This window comes from Ziziphus jujuba, chromosome 6 (assembly GCF_031755915.1).
Source record: "Ziziphus jujuba cultivar Dongzao chromosome 6, ASM3175591v1".
NCBI classification, from domain to species: domain Eukaryota; kingdom Viridiplantae; phylum Streptophyta; class Magnoliopsida; order Rosales; family Rhamnaceae; genus Ziziphus; species Ziziphus jujuba.
In genome coordinates, this window is record NC_083384.1 from 12,547,313 (window position 1) to 12,570,461 (window position 23,149).

Genomic DNA, 23,149 nt, shown 5'->3' on the forward strand with positions numbered 1-23,149 from the left:
CCCTCTGGAAAAATTACCGACGGTTTTGTCGGTAATTACCGAGGGTGTACAGTCCATCACATTTTACAAGTTTTTTGGGCCCCACAAGTCCCATAACGTGTGTTGAATGCAAAAACATGCAAAATAGGGATTCTAAAATTATGCTAAGGAGAGAAAATCCCAAAATTTTCTAAACGTGTCTCAAATTTTGCAAAAAAATATAATGACTGTTCACCCTCGGTAAATACTGACGAAACCGTCGGTAAGTTTTCCAGAGGGTATGTGGTTGGTTACAGACGGTTTCCTCGGGAATTACCGAGGGGGTACAGTCATCCAATATTTTTGTAAAATTTGAGACACGTTTATGAAATTTTGGGATTTTCTCTCCTTAGCATAATTTTAGAATCCCTATTTTGCATGTTTTTGCATTCAACACACGTTATGGGACTTATGGGGCCAAAAAAACATGTAAAATGTGATGGACTGTACACCCTCAGTAATTACCGACGAAACCGTCGGTACTTTTTCCAGAGGTTATGTGTTGGTTACCGACGATTTCCTCGGGACTTACCGAGGGAATACAGTCATCCAATGTTTTTGCAAAATTTGAGAACTTTTTAAGCAATTTTGGGATTTTCTCTCCTTACGATAATTTTAGAATCCATATTTTTCATTTTTTTGCATTCAACACACGTTATGGGACTTGTGGGGCCCAAAAAAATTGGTAAAATGTGATTAACTGTACACCCTCGGTAATTACCGACGAAATTGTCGGTAATTTTTCCAAAGGGTATGTGTTGGTTACCGATGATTTCCTCAGGAATTACCGAGGGTGAACAGTCATCCAAATGTTTTGCAAAATTTGATACACTTGTATGAAATTTTGGGATTTTCTCTACTTAGCATAATTTTAGAATCCCTATTTGCCATGTTTTTGCATTCAACACACGTTATGGGACTTATGGGGCCCAAAAAATTGGTAAAATGTTATGGACTGTACATCCTCAGGAATTACCGACGAAACTGTCGGTAATTTTTCCAGAGGGTATTTGTTGGTTACCGACGATTTCCTCGGGAATTACCGAGGGTGAACAGTCATCCTGTTTTTTTAGAAAATTTGAGAACTTTTTAAGCAATTTTGTGATTTTCTCTCCTTAGGATAATTTTAGAATCCATATTTTTCATTTTTTTGCATTCAACACACCTTAGGGGACTTGTGGGGCCTAAAAAATTGATAAAATGTGATTGCCATAGGGTTTCGGTAATTACCAATGAAACCTTCGGTAAGTTTTGAATCAAAAACAAATTGAACGTTTTCATTTTTTAATGCCGTTTGATCACTTACTTTGTCAGAATTTATCATTAATAATGCTACATTTAGCATGTTATTGGTTGGAACACACATGATTGAAATTGTTGGATGGAATTGTTGTGAGTTTTTTACGACGGTGTACAAATGTCAATTACCGATGATGCATTGGTCATTACCATTGGGCAGTAATATCATCCATGCAATAGTAAGAAACATACAAACAACTGAACCAAAAACTGAAGACGGAATGATATGTTATCAAAACAATACGACAGATGAATTTGACAATAAAAGAACACATAAAGCCAACGTCTATTACGCCAAAACACACGTTACGCGGTTGACCAACTAATTGCATTCCTGACTACATTTCATACACACGCATACCACATAACATGGCCTCATTGTCTGAATATAGCATCATGCGATTGATGGGCGTTCGTTTCAGTGGTGCTGTTCGTTGTTAGTGCTATCAAGAGGTACGGCGGCGGAGCATGATCGGCTACTATGACCAACCTGTTCGTACCTCCCGCGTCTATATTGATGATGCTCCTCTCCTTGAGATTGAATCCTCTTCTTTCTCGGTCTTCCTGACTGTTTGCCAATTTGAGGTGGAAGTACAACCTGGTTTATGACATCATCTGGAGCATGCCACTGACTTTTATCTCCAAGTGGATATATGGTTTCCGAATATGCATCACGGAGTGAGTCAACTGAGTAATGCGCCGAGCAAAGGAAATATGGAGAGATATGTCGATGCTTACATGCTACAATTGTATGGACACAAGGAAATCCATCAATGTCAAATTCCTTGCATGAGCACGTCTTATTTTCTAAGTTAACAACTCCAACGAACATGCCATGGCCAACAACTTGAAACTCATATAAGTTCATTGGCATAACACGTAAGCCTCTGCCATTATTTGAGCGGTCCTGCATGATTTTTTTCCAACCAATTAGTAACAGGAGTTTGCATTGCAGCAGCGTTAATTCGACGTTCATACCACCACCTTTGCAAGACATCACGAATGTGATCTAGTAATGGCAAAACAGGTTTATCCCTAGCATCAATAAGCACAGAGTTCATGCTCTCTGCAATGTTAGTTGTCATCATGTTGTATCTATTGCCCGGAAAATGTGATCTAGCCCATTTTGAAGGACTTGCATGGCTTCAATACTAACCCCTTCTAAAAGCTGCATGGCCTTATCAAAATCCTCAACAATATATGCTCTAGCTGCATCATTAAAAGTTAATATAATCGCGTTGACATTACCTTTAAACTTCTTAGCACGTAAATTTGTACCAAGATGATATGTGCAGTGGCCATGGTGATTATTAGGGAAAACTGTACGTATTGCTTTTGCAATGCTCTTGTGTCTATCCGATATAAAAGCTATATTCGGATCATCCTCAAACGCTTCTTTAAAGCTCTCAAAAAACCACGTGTAAGCCGCATCCGTCTCCCCAGGGCCTATTCCATAAGCAAGTGGATAAATTTGATTGTTCCCATCCAAACATGATGCAATATATAACAAACCTCTATATCTATTCTTCAGTGTAGTTCCATCGACAGCTACGACTCTCCGCATATGCTGGAACCCTCTAATACTAGCTCCAAGTGCCATGAAAAAATATAAAAATCTGTTTTGATCATTAGTTTCAATTCGAGTAAACGTGCTCGGATTTTTGCTCTTCAAAACGTGACTCCATAAAGGAAGTTTTGCATATGAATCTTCTGGCATGCCCCACAAACCTGATAGTGCAACTTCCTTAGTGGCCCATGCTTTGTTGTAGCTTATGTTTACTCCATCTATAATCAAATTTATTTGAAATTTTTCCACTTTTTTCCCGTTTTTTTGTTAAGGATCATTACTAAAATTATATTTAGCATCTATATTATTAATAAAAAATAATCGTGCATATATGTATTTTATATTTTTTTATGCTTAAATATAATTATATTAATAATTGTGAATGTACCTTATGAAAATATAACATATATTTTTAAAATGTTTATACTTTTTGATAAAAATATTAACACAAATTTTTTATTAAGATGCAGTTCGACTGACAGATGGTCTTGCTCCTCCAACCGACAATGAAGAAAGTAAATTTTCCATTAAGAAACATGACAAAGAAAAAAAAATTGCAAGTATTTGAATGTTACAAGGGCTATAGATGATTCAAGTAGCTCATATTAGAGTACAATTTCAAAAATGACCTAATCCTTGCTATTGAATTGAAAGCTAGAGTTCATAGATCCATGAAAATCATGTTGCACTGGAACCCTCTTAATCAACCTTTAAATAATTCACCTCATAATCAACCCCTTCCAAATAGATATAGTTTGAATCGATTGAGGAGAAAGCAAGTCTAGTTATCTGCCATACCAATGAAAAAACATGTTATCTTCGTGGCAGCATATAAAAGTCAAACAGATGTAATAGAAAGAATTTTTGTAGCTTGAACAAAATAGTAGGAATTCAGTAACGTTAGCATGCAACCATTCACATTTTGGTATTTCCCTCAAGAATCACACTAATTTTCATTCCATTATAAAATAATTTAAAAGCCATACAGGATCCTCAAAGAAGCTTATGTATAAATGCAATTGAGAAGCACAGTAGAAATTAGAGATGGTGATATGTTGTACTCTAAAAATGAAGATTATGTTGCACTTTAAATTGTGTACATCTATTTAGTCATTTCCATGAAAATAGGTGAAAGCTCCTTTCTCTCAGAGAGAGAGAGAGAGAGAGAGGTGAAGCTATTCTTCAGTAATAAGCACCAATAAGGTGCAACTATCTGATAAGAGCTGTTCTACTATTTTAGTTGCATTTATTAATATCAACAGAAATAAATATTAGTTTAACGTAAGTAACAAAGAAATGTTTAAATAAGGATTCTAGCAGACTTAAAGTCAAATTACTTGGTACTCTCTTTTATGTGAATATTTAACATAAATGATACCATTCATAAAGCTATGAGTACATGAGAAAATTCTCAACTCTTTAAACATTTATAAAAAGGATATCCCATAACAACTTTGTGATAACTACCTGATGCTTGATACATCCCCTATCTTTCCAATTTAACCGAAGAGTTCCCAAACAACTTAACACCTGGCAACAATGGATATGTCCATCGCTGAATTATGTCCTTCCTAACAGTGTCATAACTGCAAAAATTATCAAGTCTAGCCGCATAGCTTGAATGAATTTCATGTGTGAATATTTTGTAACCCATAATCTGAATGGATATACGGTTACCTTAGAACAATTCCAAAACTAAAATGAATATACATGTTGACATGTCCAAGAGGACAAAATGCATATTCACTCGAGAAAAGGTACTAAACTACATATCAACAAAAAATATAAGAAATTTCTACCATGAATAAATCTTCATCCATATGCATTCTTATCCAACATAACTAGACAAGTTTATGGACAGCTAAGCATAGTCATGAAATAATTCTGCTACATTCTAATCAAAGAGAGTTCCATTACATTTTAAAACATAAAGTTTCAATAATATATGCACAATTCATGTTGGTAGAGGCACAAGCATCATGTATGTGTATCTGTGCCTCCATTTACGTAATATAATATATAAGTATAAGTTGGAAATGTAAATCTAGCTGACAGTTTAAATTTTTTTTAACATAATAAATAGTTAATTTGAAATACATACATCATCAACAAGCAATCCCTTGACAAAATGGCGTCGTAGATGTTGGTGATCAAAATTGTCAGTAAAAAGGCTAAGAACCTCTGGGGAGCAGATGTCAATGTGGCAATCCTACAAATGAGAAACTTTGTAAGCATAGATTCAAGATTCAATCAAAATAAGAAATGACAAGCCCATGGAAAAAATATCCATGTCTATCATGCATACAAAGACCTTAACTCTAAAAGACATTTTGGTACATCAAACCATAGTAAAAGGAAGGAAGTGAACAAAAAAGAAATTTCTATCTTCCAATAATAGCATAGGACCCTCATATGTCCCAACTCAATACAACTTCCATTCTTATATTCCAATGAACCTAATAATATACCTTATAGGTCCACCAATCAAATGGGCTTTAAAGAATAGATGGTAGTTTGTAGAACTATTGCTTATCACAAGGTACAGAAAATTAAAAGTAAAACAGCGGATATGACAAAATAGGAACCAGTATAAGACAGAGGTGCCAAAAACTAAATAGCTTGGTCATGAGTCATGACTACAAGAAAGAAAGTAGTGAAAAGGAAACTGAATAAACAATTAACTTAATATACAATCCAAATTGGTGAAAAAGAAAAATTCCCCATTATTTGCATCATACTAGAAGGATAAAGAAATATTGTGTTTATCCGCTTAGAATTTCAACCACAACTTATAAATATAACATAAGCAGCTAAACTGAACAATGTACATCATGTACCAGTACCTTTTTCATTCCACTCATATGTACTTATCAAAAATGGAAGGTGAAAAATAATAATAATAATAATAATGGCAGAAAAAATAACTGAAGACTGAAAATTACCACATTTCCATACCATAGTAATAAGCAACCTAAAACAACCAAATTACTTTTGATGGAGAGATTTGAGGAATTAACCTATTTGTCGTTGTGCAGAGATATCAAAGTATTTTCAACAAGCAACAACTTCTCTAGATATAGATCCTTTTGAATGGTCTACTTGTCCTCATAAAACAACAGATGCTTCGTATTTGGATCTACTGCCATAAACAGTTCACTGGTGCTAAGTCGAGAGTAAAGCACAATCTTAGAAGGCTTTACCGTTTAATCACCATTGTCATTATTGCATTACTATCCCTTTTTCTTCACTCCTTATGTTCTAGGAGGGTCTGTGTAAGTGACACGTTGCTTACAGTATTCCAAAGGGCCTGCATGGTAGCATTGGCTATTTCCCTAGTATTCTGAAGAGAGAATATAATGAAAACAAAGCATTAACTTGGTTAAGTCATATTTCAAAATCATTAGCATACTAGATATCAAACCAATTTTTTCTGAGATTGAGCTCTATTTACTGATTAATTTTTAAGTCAAATTTCCTGTATTGTTGATCTAACCTAACCCTTGACATACTATCACTGATTTACTATATTAATAATTACTTTTTCATTGAACTTTAACATTATTAAAGGTATTCACCATCATTAACCATCTCAGACTTCCAATAAAACACTGAAATCCCAAAGGCAATCAAGTTGAACAAGCATACCTTAAAACGAACTCATAGGTCCAATCCTTTGGCTTTGCAGGCTGATTAAGATCATAAAAAACAACATTAACAATAAATTTTCCAAAACTAAAAGCATGCTTAACCAATCTAACTTTTGTTTAAACACTGAAGAAGATTCCTAGTGAAAATCCTTGTTTTAGACCAAATTCAATATCATTAACTAAGAAAAATCAATATCTTTCGCTCAAAAATGCAACTTTAATATTTCAGAAAATTAACTTCGCTCCTCCTTTTTCCAAGATTTTCTCAGTGGCCAACAAAATTCTATAAATCAACAACAACAATTTAAAAAAAAAAAAAGGTGGAAAAATTACTCACACTTGGTAGGATTAGGCTCTCTCGAATACTTCACCTAAAAATTTATCATAAAAACATACACAATCAAGAATTCATAAAACTTGATAAAACTGAAATGCTAAAGTTTTGCATTTTTAAAACAAATTTTCACTTTTTTTTTCCCTACCCAAAGTAAGAAAAGCAATAAAATTAAGAAAAAAAGATGAAAATATAGCAGAATTGAATCTAACCATGACTATACCTGGCAATTCGAGTTGGTGGGTCGTGTTCGTGTCAACCCGTTTAATAATCGTGTCAAAAATGCCTAACCCGAACACGACCCATTTATTAATCGTGTCAGGTACCTAAAACACTAACCCGACCTGTTTATAAACAGGTCAACACGACACGACCCGTTTAACACGATTATTTTAACGGGTCGTGTTGACCTATTAACCCGTTAACCTGAAATTGACCTATTAATCCGAAAACTAACCTATTAACCCGTTAACCCGAAAATTAACCTATTAACCCGAAAATTTTTTTATTTTTTTTTATTTTTATGTTTTTGTTTTATTAAAGATGTATTTTTTGTTTTTAAAAAATTAGTAATAGAAAATTATTTTTATAAAATTTTTAATTTATAATATTTTTTAGTTATTAAATATTATATTAGTGATAAAATATTAATTTAAAATTAAATTTAAATGGGTTGTAATAGGTATATAATCGTGTCGGGTTGAAACTGACACGTTTAATAAATGGGTCATAACGGGTCAATTTCGAGTTAAACAGGTCAACCCGAAAATGACACGATTAATAATCGTGTTAAACGGGTTGACCCGATTATGACCCGAACCCATTTATAATAAACCCAAACCCATTTATTCCGTGTCGTTTTCGAGTCGTGTCGCCGTGTCATGATCCAAATTGCCAGGTCTAACCATGACTGATTCCTCCTGCTGCGGCTTCCAAAATAAACTTCCACCTGCCAAGTCCCAATGACAAAAGCCAAGGTAGGGTTCTGACTATAGGATTCTAATTGTATTTTTCTATTTTGAAGATTTCTTGAAAAACCCAACAAAAAGTACACCATTAAAAGCAGACCCAGAAGAAGAGGAGGAGGAAGGTTGTAGATCTGGTCATCGACCAGGTAGACGCTAAAGGGGGCGACTCCAAGGCTAAATCCTGGAAAAGTATGGCGGAGCTGATCGCTGAGCCTAGGATACTTCCTCCACTCATCTCTCCTCTCGAAGAACTCTTCTGTAGCTGCTTCGTCATTCTCTCCTACTTTCTCTTCCTCTTTTCTTCATGCTCTTCATGTATATTTTTTCCTTTTGATATTTGAAAAGGGTGGTTTGGGAATATTAAAAAAACAGAGGGTAAAACAAAAAACCTCAAAAGAAGGTGGGTATATTTCATTAAAGGCTTTCAAACTGGGGTATCAGGCCAAATTCCCCAATCTTAAAATCTTATAAGTTGTTGAGGGTTGGATCGAATGGGAGTAATTTGTTTTATATCAAGTCCCATCAGTTAAGAATTAAATACAATTTTAGTGATTAGACATGTAAATTTGGATATCCATAATATTAAAATCTTAATCTTATAAGCTGTTGAGGATTGGATTGTGTTGGAGTAGTTATCAAGTCCCATCAGTTTAGAATTAAATGCAATTTTAGTGATTAGATTTATTTTTTTCTGCTAGTCCCCATTCTGTAGATTCGAACTCACCGATTAGATTTATTTATTTCTTTTAAAATATACTAGTGGGTTCGGGTATGGACCATATTACCCCTTTCCATTCCAACACCATACTGTCCCTTGCCTAGCCTGAACGCCACCCGGAAATCCACGCTCCATTGGGAACAGGGCACCGCAGCACCAAGACAAATTGGGACCACGCGGCCACACCAAGTTTGGATGTGTGTCTCTTATAGGTGACATGATAAGTAAGGATTGCCTTAAATAACGTTGATCAGTGTGACATCATTTCTATGAATGTTACTTGGAATATTTGGAAGATTACATAAATTAATGCCCATCTGTTTAATTTTCCACAATTTTGTAAGAATTTGTAACATGAATTTGATTATTTAAATAAACCAATAAAAAAAAAACCTAGGTTTTCCATCTAAAGGGGGAAAAGAAAAGAAATTGCAAACTATATAAATATAACCATCCTTTTCCCCTTGGAGAAATGATGATGAATATATATATTTTCCAACATGAATAAAAGTGTAAAACTATCACCTGGAATTGGAAAATGGAAATTTCAGCAAATATTACGTTACCTTTTGGGAGGCCTACGCCCCATAGAAACTATCTACCTGAGACTGTCCCTTGGCCCGTAGGTCCTGACACATGGTTAGAATTCTAGCTCTTCCAGAGTGGTATCTCACTGATGGCTCGGGCCCCCACGGAAGGAGGCCTTCTTCGCCCTCCACCTAAGCTGCGCAGGAAAGGCCCAAAGCCAATCCCAGGGAACAGTGAAGCTTCATAGGGTCTTTCTGTCCAGGTGCAGGTAGTCCGCATCTTCACAGACATGTCTATCTCACCAAGCCTCTCTCCGAGACAGTGCCCAGATCGTTATGCCTTTCGTGAGGGTCGGAACTTACCCGACAAGGAATTTCGCTTTCTATTCGTAATAGGAGGAATCATGACTCACTCTGCCCGCTAAAAAATTGGATGATAAGGAAATAGAGGGTCTTCTCTTCACTTTTCAACTACTCCACGACAGCCCTACTGGAAGCTCCCTTTTTTAATTAAGGGTGATCGTCTTGCATCATGGGAAGAACCAAATGTGGGGGACAATGACTCGGTAGAGGAGATTCTTTAGACAAATGTTGTAGTAGTGTCTTTTCCAATAGGACAGGACTTTGCTTCGACTTCTAGACCAATATGTGTTTTTGCCCCTCTCATTCTCTATAAGCCCTCTCGAGCTTCACACAAACACAATGGAAGATTGACGAACTCTCATGACAAACTGGTGAAAGCCAGTCGGCTAAATTCCTCCCTCTGCTTATTGATTAGGGCGATAAAAAGCATTTAGGTTTGATCGCGTGAGCAAAATCCATAAACAAATATGATTTGGAAGTGAATCCCTTTCCTGGTTCATAAACTCTGTCTTTTTTGACTTCTTCTACCACTTCGAAATCCGACAACCCCTTGTTGATCGAGTCAATTGGGGATTATTTTATGCCGGCCTCAGATTATTGATTCAAAAATGAAAGCTCTTTCTTTCCTCCCTTACCGAGACCAATCCATTGGCCCATTGGCTATGGCTTGTTGACTGGCTCTTGCTCGCTCACTTCAAGGCGGTTGGCTGCGCAGAACACATTGTTGTAAGAAAGTCGTGTAGAAGGTGACTTACACTCTCATGAGAAACTAATAATAATCGAATTTACTTAGATATATGGCAAGTAAAGAGGCTGTTCCGGCCATTACGGGAGTTCGTTGCGATCTTGAGGGTCACTCAAATTGATTGAAGAGAGATAGGCACAGAAGCAGCAACTTGTTGAGCTTCTTCTTCGCCGTAGGTGGATGACAAGAGATCCCCTGGAGAGGTCAAAGTGAAAGGAGAAGGTGCCTTGAAGAGTTCAAATACCGTTCGCGCCCAAATTCAACACATTGAAATAGACAGGTGATCCTGCACGCCTAACCTCACATTCAGGCACTGTCTACGCATGAGTTAGATGTGTTCATCAATGCGCATAGGATGGGGATAGGGGGCTATTATCCCATCGAAGGCTTTCGGGTTGATATTGTATTGGGCATGCTTTACTGTCATGGTATGTGTATTGGCTTCGAAACTAGACATAAGAGCCTGCTGTGCACCTCCTCGCTTCCGGTTCAAAGAACCCCGGATTGAAAAAGTGGAAGAGGGCGGATGCTATATCGCATTTGGCTTTGATTGACCCAGCCCTGGTCCTTCTTTTGCCAGCCAGCCTCCACTCTTTACCGATACTCATTTTATAGAGTGACGCCGGACAATTAGATCTTGCCTCATCGCCTGAAGAAGCCTACGGTACGGGATCAAGAAACTCACCCAATGGATTCCTACTCTTTTTTTTTTCCAATCCTTTCTTGACTGGTGGTGAACCCTCCTCTCTTCTTTCTTGGTCCGCCCGTACCAGCTAACTCGCTTTCCTCCTAAAGGGTCAAAAGGGCCCACCTGTGCATTTTGCTGACTCTCTATGCCCCGTAAAAAGAAGATAATTATCCAGTCCTGACGAGGAATAGGCCTCTATCCAGATGAGAGATTGAAGAAGAAAGCGATGTGTGCCCCGCCTTTCCTCGAAAGGTGGTTGCAACGGGCTTTCATGAATCTCATTTGCGAAGTAGAGCCCAGCCCATTAAAGTGCGGAGCCTAAAGAAGTAAGTGGGTAGGGGTAAAATTTCCTCTAAACGAGAGTCAGCCGAAGATGAGGGCATTCGTTCATCCTTCAGTTCAAAGCGCCAACAGGGTTGGCTATGACAAACGTAAACCATTTCTTACTTCCAAACAAAGTTTGAACGTTGTCTAATCAAATCCCAAGTCTACCCTCAAACTTTTTGGTGGATTTTTTCATTGTCGGCCTGAAGGACGAGAGTTGAGGAGGAGTGCTGCTGCTTAGGCCCACCACCTTCATGCAAGCATTTGAGCTTTCGCAATTAAAGGAGGAGAACATTTCTTTGATAAGGATAGAATCTAGTCATACTAATCCAAAAAAGGGGAAATGGGTTCCGGGACTAAAGGGGTGTTATGCCAATGAAGAGGTTCACCATTTGAAATGCTGGAGAGAAGAGAAGGAAAAATGGTCTTTGCTTTAATTGTGAGAAAAGATTCACTCTAGAGCATCGATGCAAGGCTAAGTTAGCCATCCTCGAGGATGAAGAAATCAAAGTAGCAGAAAACGTTACTGATGAGGATGAGCCCTATCATAGTCCGACCGACCTGTCCGTACATATTGTGGGTGGAATCCAAGGGTCCAAAACGATGCGGATCTTGAGGCTAGAGCTTGACTAATAAGGGGTCGACCAGCATGGGTTCTTATCGACTCTGGGGCCATGCACATTTCTCAGCCTGGTATTAGCATAAATGGGGAGATGTCGAGTGGATCCAGACAAAAAATTCATGGATGGTGATGGTCGTCCATCAGATAATATTCAGAAGGGACTAAGAAAGAAAGAGCCATCTATTACATAGGCAAAACCCTAGTCGACTATGAAATAAAGCATACCCCTGTAGATAAAACATGCTTCTCTCTAATATTCATTACCAAAAGGCTTTGGTTCAAGCTCTTTGCCCCGAGGACCCTCTTCAATGGTTTGCATGTCAGCAGCAGCAACATCTGAATCACGAAGGCTAACTTCAGTGGTAGGTGCTGGGTAGCATTGGTTCTTGGAACATAGGCCATTCTCGGGGACGGGTTGACACCAGGTTTCTTATTCGCGACTTTGCATTCGTGACGGGCAGACGACAAGAATTCCAACTTGGATCAAAAGTGGCTACAAAAAGGGAACCAGTCTATGATGATAAGAATGTTTAGGTAAACACACTTCCAAAGAATGTAATAGACTTCGCTGGTCATGAAAGCACTATTATCAAATATGAATTGATGCTCCAGCAGAAGCTCTTTAAGGAGAAAGAGAATATATATTATACTTATATTGATAGTCTGATGTCTAAACTTGCTAAAAAGGATGATGAGATTCAATCAAAGGATGAAGAGATTCAATCATTGTCTGCTGCTAAGCCTTCTGAGGTGCCAGTGAAGCACACTCTTACTGAGGAAGTAGAACCACCTACTCAGGACAAGAAGGTTAATAAACCAAAGGGAAAGAAGGCCAATGCAAAGAAGCAGCCTAATTCTAAGAAGAAAAAGAGTAAAAAGAAAAAGAGTAAGAAGTCATAGGCTAGAAAAAGAAGCTAACCACGAAATTGGATAACGATGAGTCTTATAGGCGATACATCAATGTCATTTTTCACTCGTGAGCATATATCCGTTGTATGGGATACCATTCATTACCCCCACTTACGAGATAAGTATAGATTTGAAACTAATGGGATTTTATATAATGTGTTTTTGAAAGTTCCAGCATTGACAAGGTTCAAAGAAAGGGTCTCAGTATTTTATTATTATGTACTATTATATGCATGTTACTAGTATTATTGTAGTTTATATTTGATTAATTACTTCTATTATATGTTTTTATTCTAGATAAGATTTAATAAATCTTCACCCAGGTTTAGACATCTTATCCGGAGAAAGCCCTCGGCATTACACGAATATGCAAAGGTCGCTCATTCACTTCCATCCTTCTCGTTCAATCTAGTGCCTACTCACTATGACTCCCGGGATCTAAGAATTTTTCCTTTCAATAAAGCGCTTAGTTACTCCTGCCTTGGAGTTAGCTCCGCCCATTCCTGACTTGACTGAAAGGCCAAATGAAAGAAAGACTCTTCTCCCAAGGAAGAAGGTAAAGGCAGCAGCTCGGGAAGCTTCTTTCGTGTGTGCTTGGCTTCCTACTGAGTTCGAGTGAGGGTCTTTCACCTGAAAGTTCTTGCTCTTCCACTGGTTACCAGCTTATGACCTGCGGGTAACTAAGGCTCTACTGGGGGAATTAATCCTTGATCGGAATTAGGCCGCTAGGTCTGATCATCGAAAGAGGAAGGCATAGGCTACAACTGATTCTGGGTAAATCGATCTTCCATAAAGTTGCATTATTTTGGTCTTCTCTGACAGGCATTATCTGCACGTCCATATCATGTCCATTTATTTTGTCCGCTTGGTAGACTCTACAGCAACCGAGTCGCCGACCTCTACCTTTGCAGTGAAGTGGAGCACGCATTTCCAACGTATTAAATATTTCTCAAATATATCTATTATTCAAAAAACAAAAATCAAATATGCCAAAAAAAATGACTAACCCATTAAACACTTCATTTTTACCCCAAAAATAAAAATAAAAATAAAAATACCTGCTTGTCCCATACTCGGTTTTCTTTTCTTTCCAGAAATCAGTTATTTTCTTATACGTTATTATACTTTTAAAATATTTAATTAGAATTTTTTTTCTTTTTTATCATTTACAACAATAAATTTACAACATTAATCATATATATTAGTGATTTATCAACTTAATTAATATATTATTTAATATTAAAAATTTAAACTCCATATTTCTTAATCAGAAGAAATAATAATTTTTATATGTTTTAAAAACAATCTAATAAGATATTTTCACATGCAATATAATCCAATTTCAAATTTTCACCTTCATATTAAAATAAAAATAAAAAATAAAAAATAATGGTTTTGTTACAAGTTAATTCCATATATCAAGTCAATTACTGTATATTAAAAATCAATTTTATGAATTTCCCCTTGTCTTTGAGTTCATTTTTCACAATATCTACCAATCCCATCGTCTCTTCCCCCAAAAACTTCTTGTCTTTGAGTTCATTTCTAGTGTCTTTAGATGCTCTTTTGCTTCTTCCTTAGCCTTTTCATGGTCCTCACATCCCATGCAGCTCTTTCCACATTGCAGCCAAGCACTAAAAAGCAAGAAAACTGTATTGAAATTTAGTTCATAAAACATATAAAATGAAAAATTATACTGTATAAAGTGTTATTTATTTTTCTATCCCATTAGTGGTTTTGTAAGACTCTGCCCCTTAATAAAGTGTTATTTATTTTTCTATCCCTAGTTACCTGTATAGACCCTGGTTAATAAATGGGAGATAATTAACAAATTGGCAATTTCATGATATAGGTAAATAAAAGATAACCCATCTACTATGCCAACACATATTACATTGGTACACATAATGCAAACAAAATAAGTCTCACGACAGGTGAGTACCTAAAATCCCACACAACTATACCAACTAGGCACAAAGCCTCTTTGAGTAAGCTCACACAATCCAATTTTCCAATCACAAATATTTAATTTAATTTAATAAAATTGGAATGTGATAATTAAACAAATAAATAAACAATAAATAAATAAATTGAACAATTGAATCATTAAATTAATTAATAAATAAACAACAAATAAATCAATAAAATAAAAAAATAAATTTTTTTTTTGCCTGCTGACGTAATCTGCTGACGTCAGCAAACGACTTGTCGTGCTGACGTCAGCAGATGATGTCAGCAGTCAGCCCAAAATGGCACGTCGTTCGCGCCTTCTTCCTCAGCTAGCCGGGTCGGGTCTGACCCGATTCCAAACTGTACGGGTCCCGCAACCCGATTCTTACTCGGATCTATCTCGCTGTTTCGGACTCCGTTTCCGGCAATACCGGCAGCGATAGTTTCGTCTTCCCTTGGGCAACGTTTCCCACAAATTAATTTGATTCAAAATCAACCCAAAATAAACATCCAGGCAAGGTTTATATTCGGCCATGGAAGTTTCTAAATCAACAGATTTTACAAGGTTTTGAACCAAATTGATTAGTCTAAACTACTACATGCAATCCATAAACTCCAATAAAACATAGCCCAGATCTCAAATAGCATCAATAACCATTATTCGGATTTTAAGGATTTGATATATTTTTTTTTTTATGAAGAAATAGCAATCGGGTTATATATAGATATGCATACATAATTGAAAGTATTATCACACAGATTCCAGTAAATATATAAACATCACAAACACAATCGGGCATGAATCTTATATATTCACAAGATATGTAATTTTGATTCTCTTAATCTACACATGTATTCGAATCGGAGAAGAAGGAAAAATAAACAAAAAACATGTATAGATTATTCAATGGCCGAACATACAGTAATAATCTGAATAATCACATGAAATTTATTATATATATTAACCATGCTCTGATACCAATTGTTAGAAATTTTATGGATCTAAATATACATAATAAATTCCATAAATCATAAATTACTAACCTCCAAACGCAGCCATTGATAAATTAGATCTTTAATCCTCCAAAATAGAAACAACGTAAAGTAGTGCCTATGGACACACTACTCTCAAATTACTCTCAGATTTCTGAAAACCCTAATCTCCAAATACTATATGGTATTCTTAATGTCTGCTTGCCCTAGACCCTTTAAATAGTCTCTGCAAGTCAGACTTATACATTAATTTTGACACACATAAAATAATAATAATTTGATAATATAATTATATTAGAAAAAATATGGATAAGTCAATAGGCTTATAAAGAGAGTTGGTCATCCAATCCAATGGGCCAACTGGAGTTTTATAGAGAGTGTGTGACCAAGAGCCCTATTACAAAATAATAAAATAAACCAGTCCCATTAATGGCATAAATAGGCCCTATAAGTGAGTAATTGATTATGCGAAATCCACAAATATTAATTTATTCAACATTTTCTTGTGAACTGGACTGTATTAGAGAAGCAAAGCACTCTTGTTGTGCAGATCTTCAGTGAATTCTTAATCTATACCTTTCAGTTTTAGAGCAAACTCTACCTTTTTGCTAAAAGGGCTTCCCCATTTGCCAAACACCTTCACTTTTTCGGCCTTTGTTAAGAAAATTGTACGTGCTTTTGTTTTTTTACCTGGGCTTTCTGCTCTCTATTATATTCAGCTTTTCTTAGCGAGCAAGCCTTGTAAATATCTGTTTATCTTACCAAATACATAGTAGGCTAACATAGATGAAACATGCGCGGCTAGTTTTATACTCTGACTTTTCCATAAACATAGAATTTTATAACAAGATGGAAAATTACAAGTAATATCCTTATCTTGGATGATTTTATTGCACTTCTTTTACTGCCAGAGAATTATAACTTTTAAAAAGGATATTTGCATTTTAATAGGTTTCAAAATGTTGCAATTTAGACCTTCACTTTTAGTACTCACTATACGGATTGTTTTAAAGCTCAAATGTTGCCAAACACCTTCACTTTTTCAGCCATTGTTTAGAAAATTGGATGCGCCTTTTTTCCTGGGATTTGTGGTCTCTATTATATTCAGCTTTTCTTAGCCAACAAACCTAATAATTCTCTCTTTTTTTTTTTTTTCTTTTTTTTTTTTCTTACCAACTACTGAGTAGACTAATATATATGAAACATGTGGGCGTCTACTCTTGACTTTTCCTCTTTCTAGTAACATATAATTTTATAATAAGAAGAAAATTACAAGTAAAATTCTTACCTTGGATGCTTTTATTGCACTTCTTTTACTGCTAGAGAATTGGTAAAGTATTGGATCCGCTCTATAATTTCAGAAGTTTGATTCTGTTACTTGAGAGATTGAAAGTTCGTCAGAGAGGAAATGAAGCTGGACTCTTTTTAGCAATTATGATGAGCATAGAGGGCTTGGGACAGTCGAGACGTATGCATTTTTTATATCATTTTAATGGGTTTCTTCACATTTCAAATTTTAAAACAAAAGGGGTAAAATTATTAGTAACATTCTTACCTTGGATGCTTTTATTGCACTTCTTTTCAGAATTGGTAATTTTCAAAAGGGATTAACTGTATTTTAATACCCTTTAGTTTCAAAACATTGCAATTCATGTTCTGAATTTCAAATCCATAACATTGAGTCCTTTATAAACTTAATAGTTATAGTTTTTAACCCCTAATACAATTATGAAGTATGAGCTACAACATCTACAAATTGAATTGGATATTCTATACTTTGTGTGTTATGTTGAGCATTCTAAACATAATTGTTGTTGGTATTGAAGAATTTGGTGATAATGAGATCAATATACATTAAAGCAAAAACAGAGGCTCAATATGGTGTTTTCTTAAAAGTAAAGGCCTAAATTAGAACATCGTGAAACTAAAAGCACTAAAATGCAGTAAGCCGTTTAGGAATATAGTATAGGATCTGCTCTACAATTTCAGAAGTTTGATTTAATTACTTATGAGATTGACTGTTTGAGTGAAAAATGAAGCTGGACTTTGTAATGGGGAGCAGAGATGGCTTGAGACAATGAAAAAAAGTATGCAATTTTGATATCATTATGGGTCTTCTTCAAATTTCTTATTTAAAAAATAATAATAATACTAATAACTTTTGATCTTTCAGACTAAGATCATTTGTTTGTTGGATATAAATTTGGTTTAGAAGTTTTTAACCATATAAAATATAATTATTATTATTATTATTATTATTATTATTACTATTATCATTATTTGTATATAAAATATAATAATAATAATAATAATTATCATTATTTCTCCTTAGAGAAGATATTTTCTTTCCAACAAGGATAAAACTATTAACTGGAATTGGAAACTGGAAATTTCAGCAATTATTATAACTATAGTATGGTTTTTACTTATTGAAATTTCTACATGGAAAACATTACACACACATCAAACCCTATTGACACAAAATTCGACTTATTTTTCTTATCCATAGCCATCATCATCATGAAACATGATCATGGTATTATAGAACTTCAACTTCAGAACATTTTTATTTGGAAGTGGAAACGCTTTCAAAACGATCCTTGAAGAAAGCAATTAGTTTATCACTAGGAGGCAGTTTTTCCTTGACAACACCATGGTTCTCGAATTCATGACCCCATTGGTATAGCTTGGGATATTTCTCTTCAGTCAACAGCTCCGCCCCGGTAGCTTTTTGAATACGTGGCAGCCAATAGGCTATAAAGTTGGCAACAATATCCACCAAACCAACAGTCTCTCCCCCAAAGAACTTTTTATCTTTTAGTTCATTTTCCAGTGTTTTTAGATGCTCTCTTGCTTCGTCCTTAACCTTCTCATGGTCCTCACACGGCCAGCTGGCTTTCCATAGTGCAGGAAGGCACTAAAATCCAAAACATAAATAAATAAATAAATAAAATATTAGTATGAAAATTAGTTCATAAAACATTAAAAATGTCAAATCCCACTCTATAAAATGATTCAAACTCATAATCATTATCTAATGAATTAGAGGTTTTACAAAATGAACATTTGTCACAAAAATTTTGTAAAAAAATTGTTATATCGTTGTAACATTTAGTTGTGAATAAATGTTGATTAATGTTGATTACAATAGAATGCACAGAGTGAGGTTGACCTGGTGAGCCACAATGCCCTTCACATCCACATTTTCCAAAATCGTGGGTTCAAGAGTCACGCCCATACTCTTTATATTAAAATATTTGTAATCCTACAACACTATGGTTGTTCCCACCAGATGGTCAAACGGCAAAATCGTTGCCTTTTCTCTAATAAAATTATAAAATTTTAAATCCCATTTTCAATATCAAATAATCAAAATACGAACATAATTAAAATAAATGAACTAAAATAAACTACTGAAATAAGATGAGAAAATATATTCTTTTACCTTCTCATCGATGAAACTAGCCCAAAAACGTGCCTGAGCTCTGCCATAAGGGTCCTTAGGCAAAATTGGAGAGTTTTTCCAGGTCTCATCAATGTATTCAAGAATGACTTGGGACTCTGCTATTGCTTTTCCATTGTGTACAAAAGCAGGGACTTTTTTATGAACAGGGTTGTATTTGAGAAGCAAAGGGCTTTTGTTTGAAAGGTCTTCTTCAACATATTCATAATCTACACCTTTAAGTTTCAGAGCAATCTCTACTCTGCGACTAAAAGGACTTCCCCAAACGCCAAACAGCTTCACTTCCTCGGCCATTTTCACACTTTGGCTATTATTAATCTTTGGTATTGTATTTTGCCCTGTTTTTCCTTTGATGTATTATATAGAGCTTTAATTTCTTAGCCATCAAGTCTCTGCATATGTCATCATATACGTAAGATGGGCAATCTGTTCCTATGTAGACTCGGTGAGTACGATTCTTCCACCGATTGTTTGACCACATTTATTTTTATTTTTTTAATTTTTTTATATTTTTTTAAAATTTTCTTGTTTGACAAACATTGCCACATGCATCGGGATTAATGGTTGAATTTGTCTTCCAAAGTTGTAATTATGAACAATTTCATATGTAAATTTAGATCCATATATTATATTATTATAATCATAATCTTATAGCCTGGATTGGATTAGAGTAAATTATTTTAAATCTAATCCAATCAATTTTAAAATTAAGTGCAATTAAATTTAGATTAAATTTAAAATAGTCTTGTACAAGTTAATTTAATATAATATAACAACTTTTGAAGTTATGCTTGCATATATGAATGTCTGGATTAGGATTAGCAACATGGTAGTACAGAACTGGGCTAAGACCGGGGCAGCCTCTCCGATTCTCTGCCCCCCAGTATTCCTCATCTCCATCGTCCTTAATTCTTTGTTTAAGTGAGGTGGCTTCCTCCTAAATTGAGATGGCGATCAATTTCCCATTTTATTTTTAAATAAGTTTAATTTAAAAGAAAATTATTTTTTTACAAATAATATTTCGAAACTTGGTAATTGTAGTTTCCTTTTTCAAACAAAAGAAAAAAAATATAAAATATTATAATAAATCAGTTTTCTTTTATTGTAAAATATTGTATTTTACTATAATATAAAATATTATAATAAAATATTTTTTTATTACCAACTACAAAGTAGGCTAATATTCTACAATAAAGCAGGAGTATGTACTCCATCTTCTAGTACATATATGGGTCCCATAGAGCTATTTCCGAATGTATATTACAAGAGGGAGTACAAATTTTTGGAGTACTAGAATTTCACTGTATATATGGAACATGTGTGTCTAGTTTTATACTCTTTGACTTTATCTCTTTCAGAAACATAGAATTTTATAACAAGAAGGAAAATTACTAGTAATATCTAGTAATATTCTCACCTTGGATAGTAATATTCTTACCTTGGATGCTTTTATTGCACTTCTTTTCTTTTAATGCCAGAGAACTGTTAACTTTTAAAAAGGGTTAACTATATTTTAATACCCTCAAGGTTTAAAATATTGCAATTCATGTTCCGGATTTTAAAATCCATCACTTTGATCCTTTTTGTTTTTGTCTTGGTGCACATTGAGTCTTCTATAAACTTAGTTGTTGTAGTTTTTATCCTCTAATACAATTATGAAATATGAGCTTTGACCTTTACAAACCAAATTGGATATTTTGTACTTTGTTTAGCATTCTAAACATAATTTTTTTGTTAGTTAGTATTGAAGAATTTGGTGATTATTGGATCAATGTACATCAAAGCAATAAGAAAGGGCTCAATATGGTGGTTTTTTTAAAGAACATCATGAAACTAAAAGCTACAAAAGTGCAATAAGCCCTTTTAGGATATAAAGTGTTGGATCTGCTTTATAATTTCAGAAGTTTGATTTAATTACTTTTGAGACTGATTGTTTGAGTGAAAAAATGAAGCTGGACTCTTTAGTAATATTGGGTAGCAGAGATGATTTGGGACGATGAAAAATTATGCAATTTCATGAAATCATTTCAATAGGTCTTCTTCAAATTTCTTTTTAAAAAAAAAAAAAAGCTTTGATCTTTCAGACTACGATCATTTGTTTATTGGATATGTGTTTGATTTAAAAATTTCTAACAATATAAATATTATTTATCTATTTATTTTCCGCCTTAAAGAAGATATATATTCATTCCAACATGGATAAAAGTATTAACTGGAATTGAAAATTGAAAATTTCAACAATTATTATCAACTATAGTATGATTTTTACCCATTGAAATTGAAATTACAACGTGGAAAGCATTACACAGACATCGAACCCCCATTGATGCTCCAATTCAGACTTATTTTTCTTTTCCATCACCACCATGCATGAAACATGATCATGGTTTTATAGAACTTTAACTTAACAACATTTTTATTTGGAAGTGGAAACGCCTTCAAGACGACTCTTGATATAAGCAAGTAGTTTATCACTAGGAGGCAGTTTCACCTTGACATCACCATGGTTCTCAAATTCATGACTCCATTGATACAGCTTGGGATATTTCTCTTCTGTCAGCAGCACCAATCCTGAAGCTTCTTGAATACGTGGCACCCAATAGGCTATGAAGTTGCCAACAATATCCACCAATCCAACGGTCTCTCCCCCAAAGAACTTTTTATCTTTTAGTTCATTTTCCAGCGTCCCTAGATGCTCTTTTGCTTCTTCCTTAACCTTCTCATGGTCCTCACACCCCCAGAAGACCTTCCATAGTGTAGGCATTAACTAAAATCCAAAAAAAAATAGTATGAAAATCGGTTCATAAAACATAGAGGTTGTAAAAAATTCATCACAATTATTATATAATGAATTAGTGGTTGTGCAACGGCTGTTCCTAAAATGATTAAGAAATATGATCATTTGTCACGAAAATTTTGTTAAAATTTTATATATTATTAATGCTGTTAATTAATATAGATGAGTAAGGTTGATATAGTGGCATGCCTTTCACATCCATACATAATAAAATTGTAGGTTCAAGGGTCACGCATCTCTTTTTTATGTTCGAATGTTTGCAATCCTACAATAGTATAGTTGCTCCCTCAGTCAAACGGCAAAATCATTACATTTCTCTGATAAAAGTTCAAAATTTAAAACCACCTATTTTCAATATCAAATAATAAGAATACCAATATAATTAAAATAAATGAACGAAAATAAACAACTAAAATACATTTAATAGGAGAAAATATATTTTTTTACCTTCTCATCGATGAACCTAGCCCAAAAACGTGCCTGAGCTCTTTCATAAGGGTCTTTAGGCAAGATGGGAGAGTTTTTCCAGGTCTCATCAATGTATTCAAGAATGACTTGGGACTCTGCTATTGCTTTTCCGTTGTGCACGAAAGTAGGTACTTTTTTGTAAACAGGGTTGTATTTGAGAAGCAAAGCACTTTTATTTGATAGATCTTCTTCAAAGAATTCATAACCTACACCTTTGAGTTTCAGAGCAATCTCCACTCTACGACTAAAAGGGCTTCCCCAAACACCAAACAACTTGACTTCATCAGCCATTTTCACTCTCTGGCTATTATTAATCTTTGGTCTTGTGTTTTGCTCTGTGTTCTGTGTTTGCTTTGATATTATATAGACCTTTAAATTTCTTGGCCATCAAGTTCCTGCATTTGTCATCATATACGTGAGATGGGCAAACTGTTCCCTTCTAGACTCGGTTGGTACAAGTCTTCCAATGGTTTTTAACCTCATTTATTGATTTGTTTATTTATGTATTTGTTTCCTTTCTTGTTTGATAAATATTGCCAAAAGCATCGGGACTAATGGTTGAATTTGTCTTACAAGGTCGTAATCATGAACAATTAGACATGTAAATTTGGATATCCGTATATTACAATCTTAAAATCTTATAAGCTGTTGAGGGTTGGATCGAATGGGAGTAATTTGTTTTAAATCAAGTCCCATCAGTTAAGAATTAAATACAATTTTAGTGATTAGACATGTAAATTTGGATATCC

The 23,149-nt window shown here is 34.8% G+C and overlaps 2 protein-coding genes across 2 annotated transcripts; both read right to left on the reverse strand.

The window, feature by feature from the left end:
- Nucleotides 1-18,078: 18,078 nt before the first annotated feature.
- Nucleotides 18,079-19,471, reverse strand: LOC107430679 (probable glutathione S-transferase). The gene is made up of 2 exons (XM_016041544.4): nt 19,118-19,471; nt 18,079-18,589 (listed from the first exon to the last, which is right to left on the reverse strand). Exons 1-2 carry the CDS (start codon nt 19,427-19,429, stop codon nt 18,239-18,241), a joined length of 663 nt encoding a protein of 220 aa, XP_015897030.2. The 5' UTR covers nt 19,430-19,471; the 3' UTR covers nt 18,079-18,238.
- Nucleotides 19,472-21,376: 1,905 nt separating this feature from the next.
- LOC107430680 (probable glutathione S-transferase) lies at nt 21,377-22,768 on the reverse strand. Its single transcript, XM_048463696.2, has 2 exons — nt 22,380-22,768; nt 21,377-21,902 (listed from the first exon to the last, which is right to left on the reverse strand). Exons 1-2 carry the CDS (start codon nt 22,689-22,691, stop codon nt 21,552-21,554), a joined length of 663 nt encoding a protein of 220 aa, XP_048319653.1. The 5' UTR covers nt 22,692-22,768; the 3' UTR covers nt 21,377-21,551.
- Between the last annotated feature and the right edge of the window lie 381 nt (nt 22,769-23,149).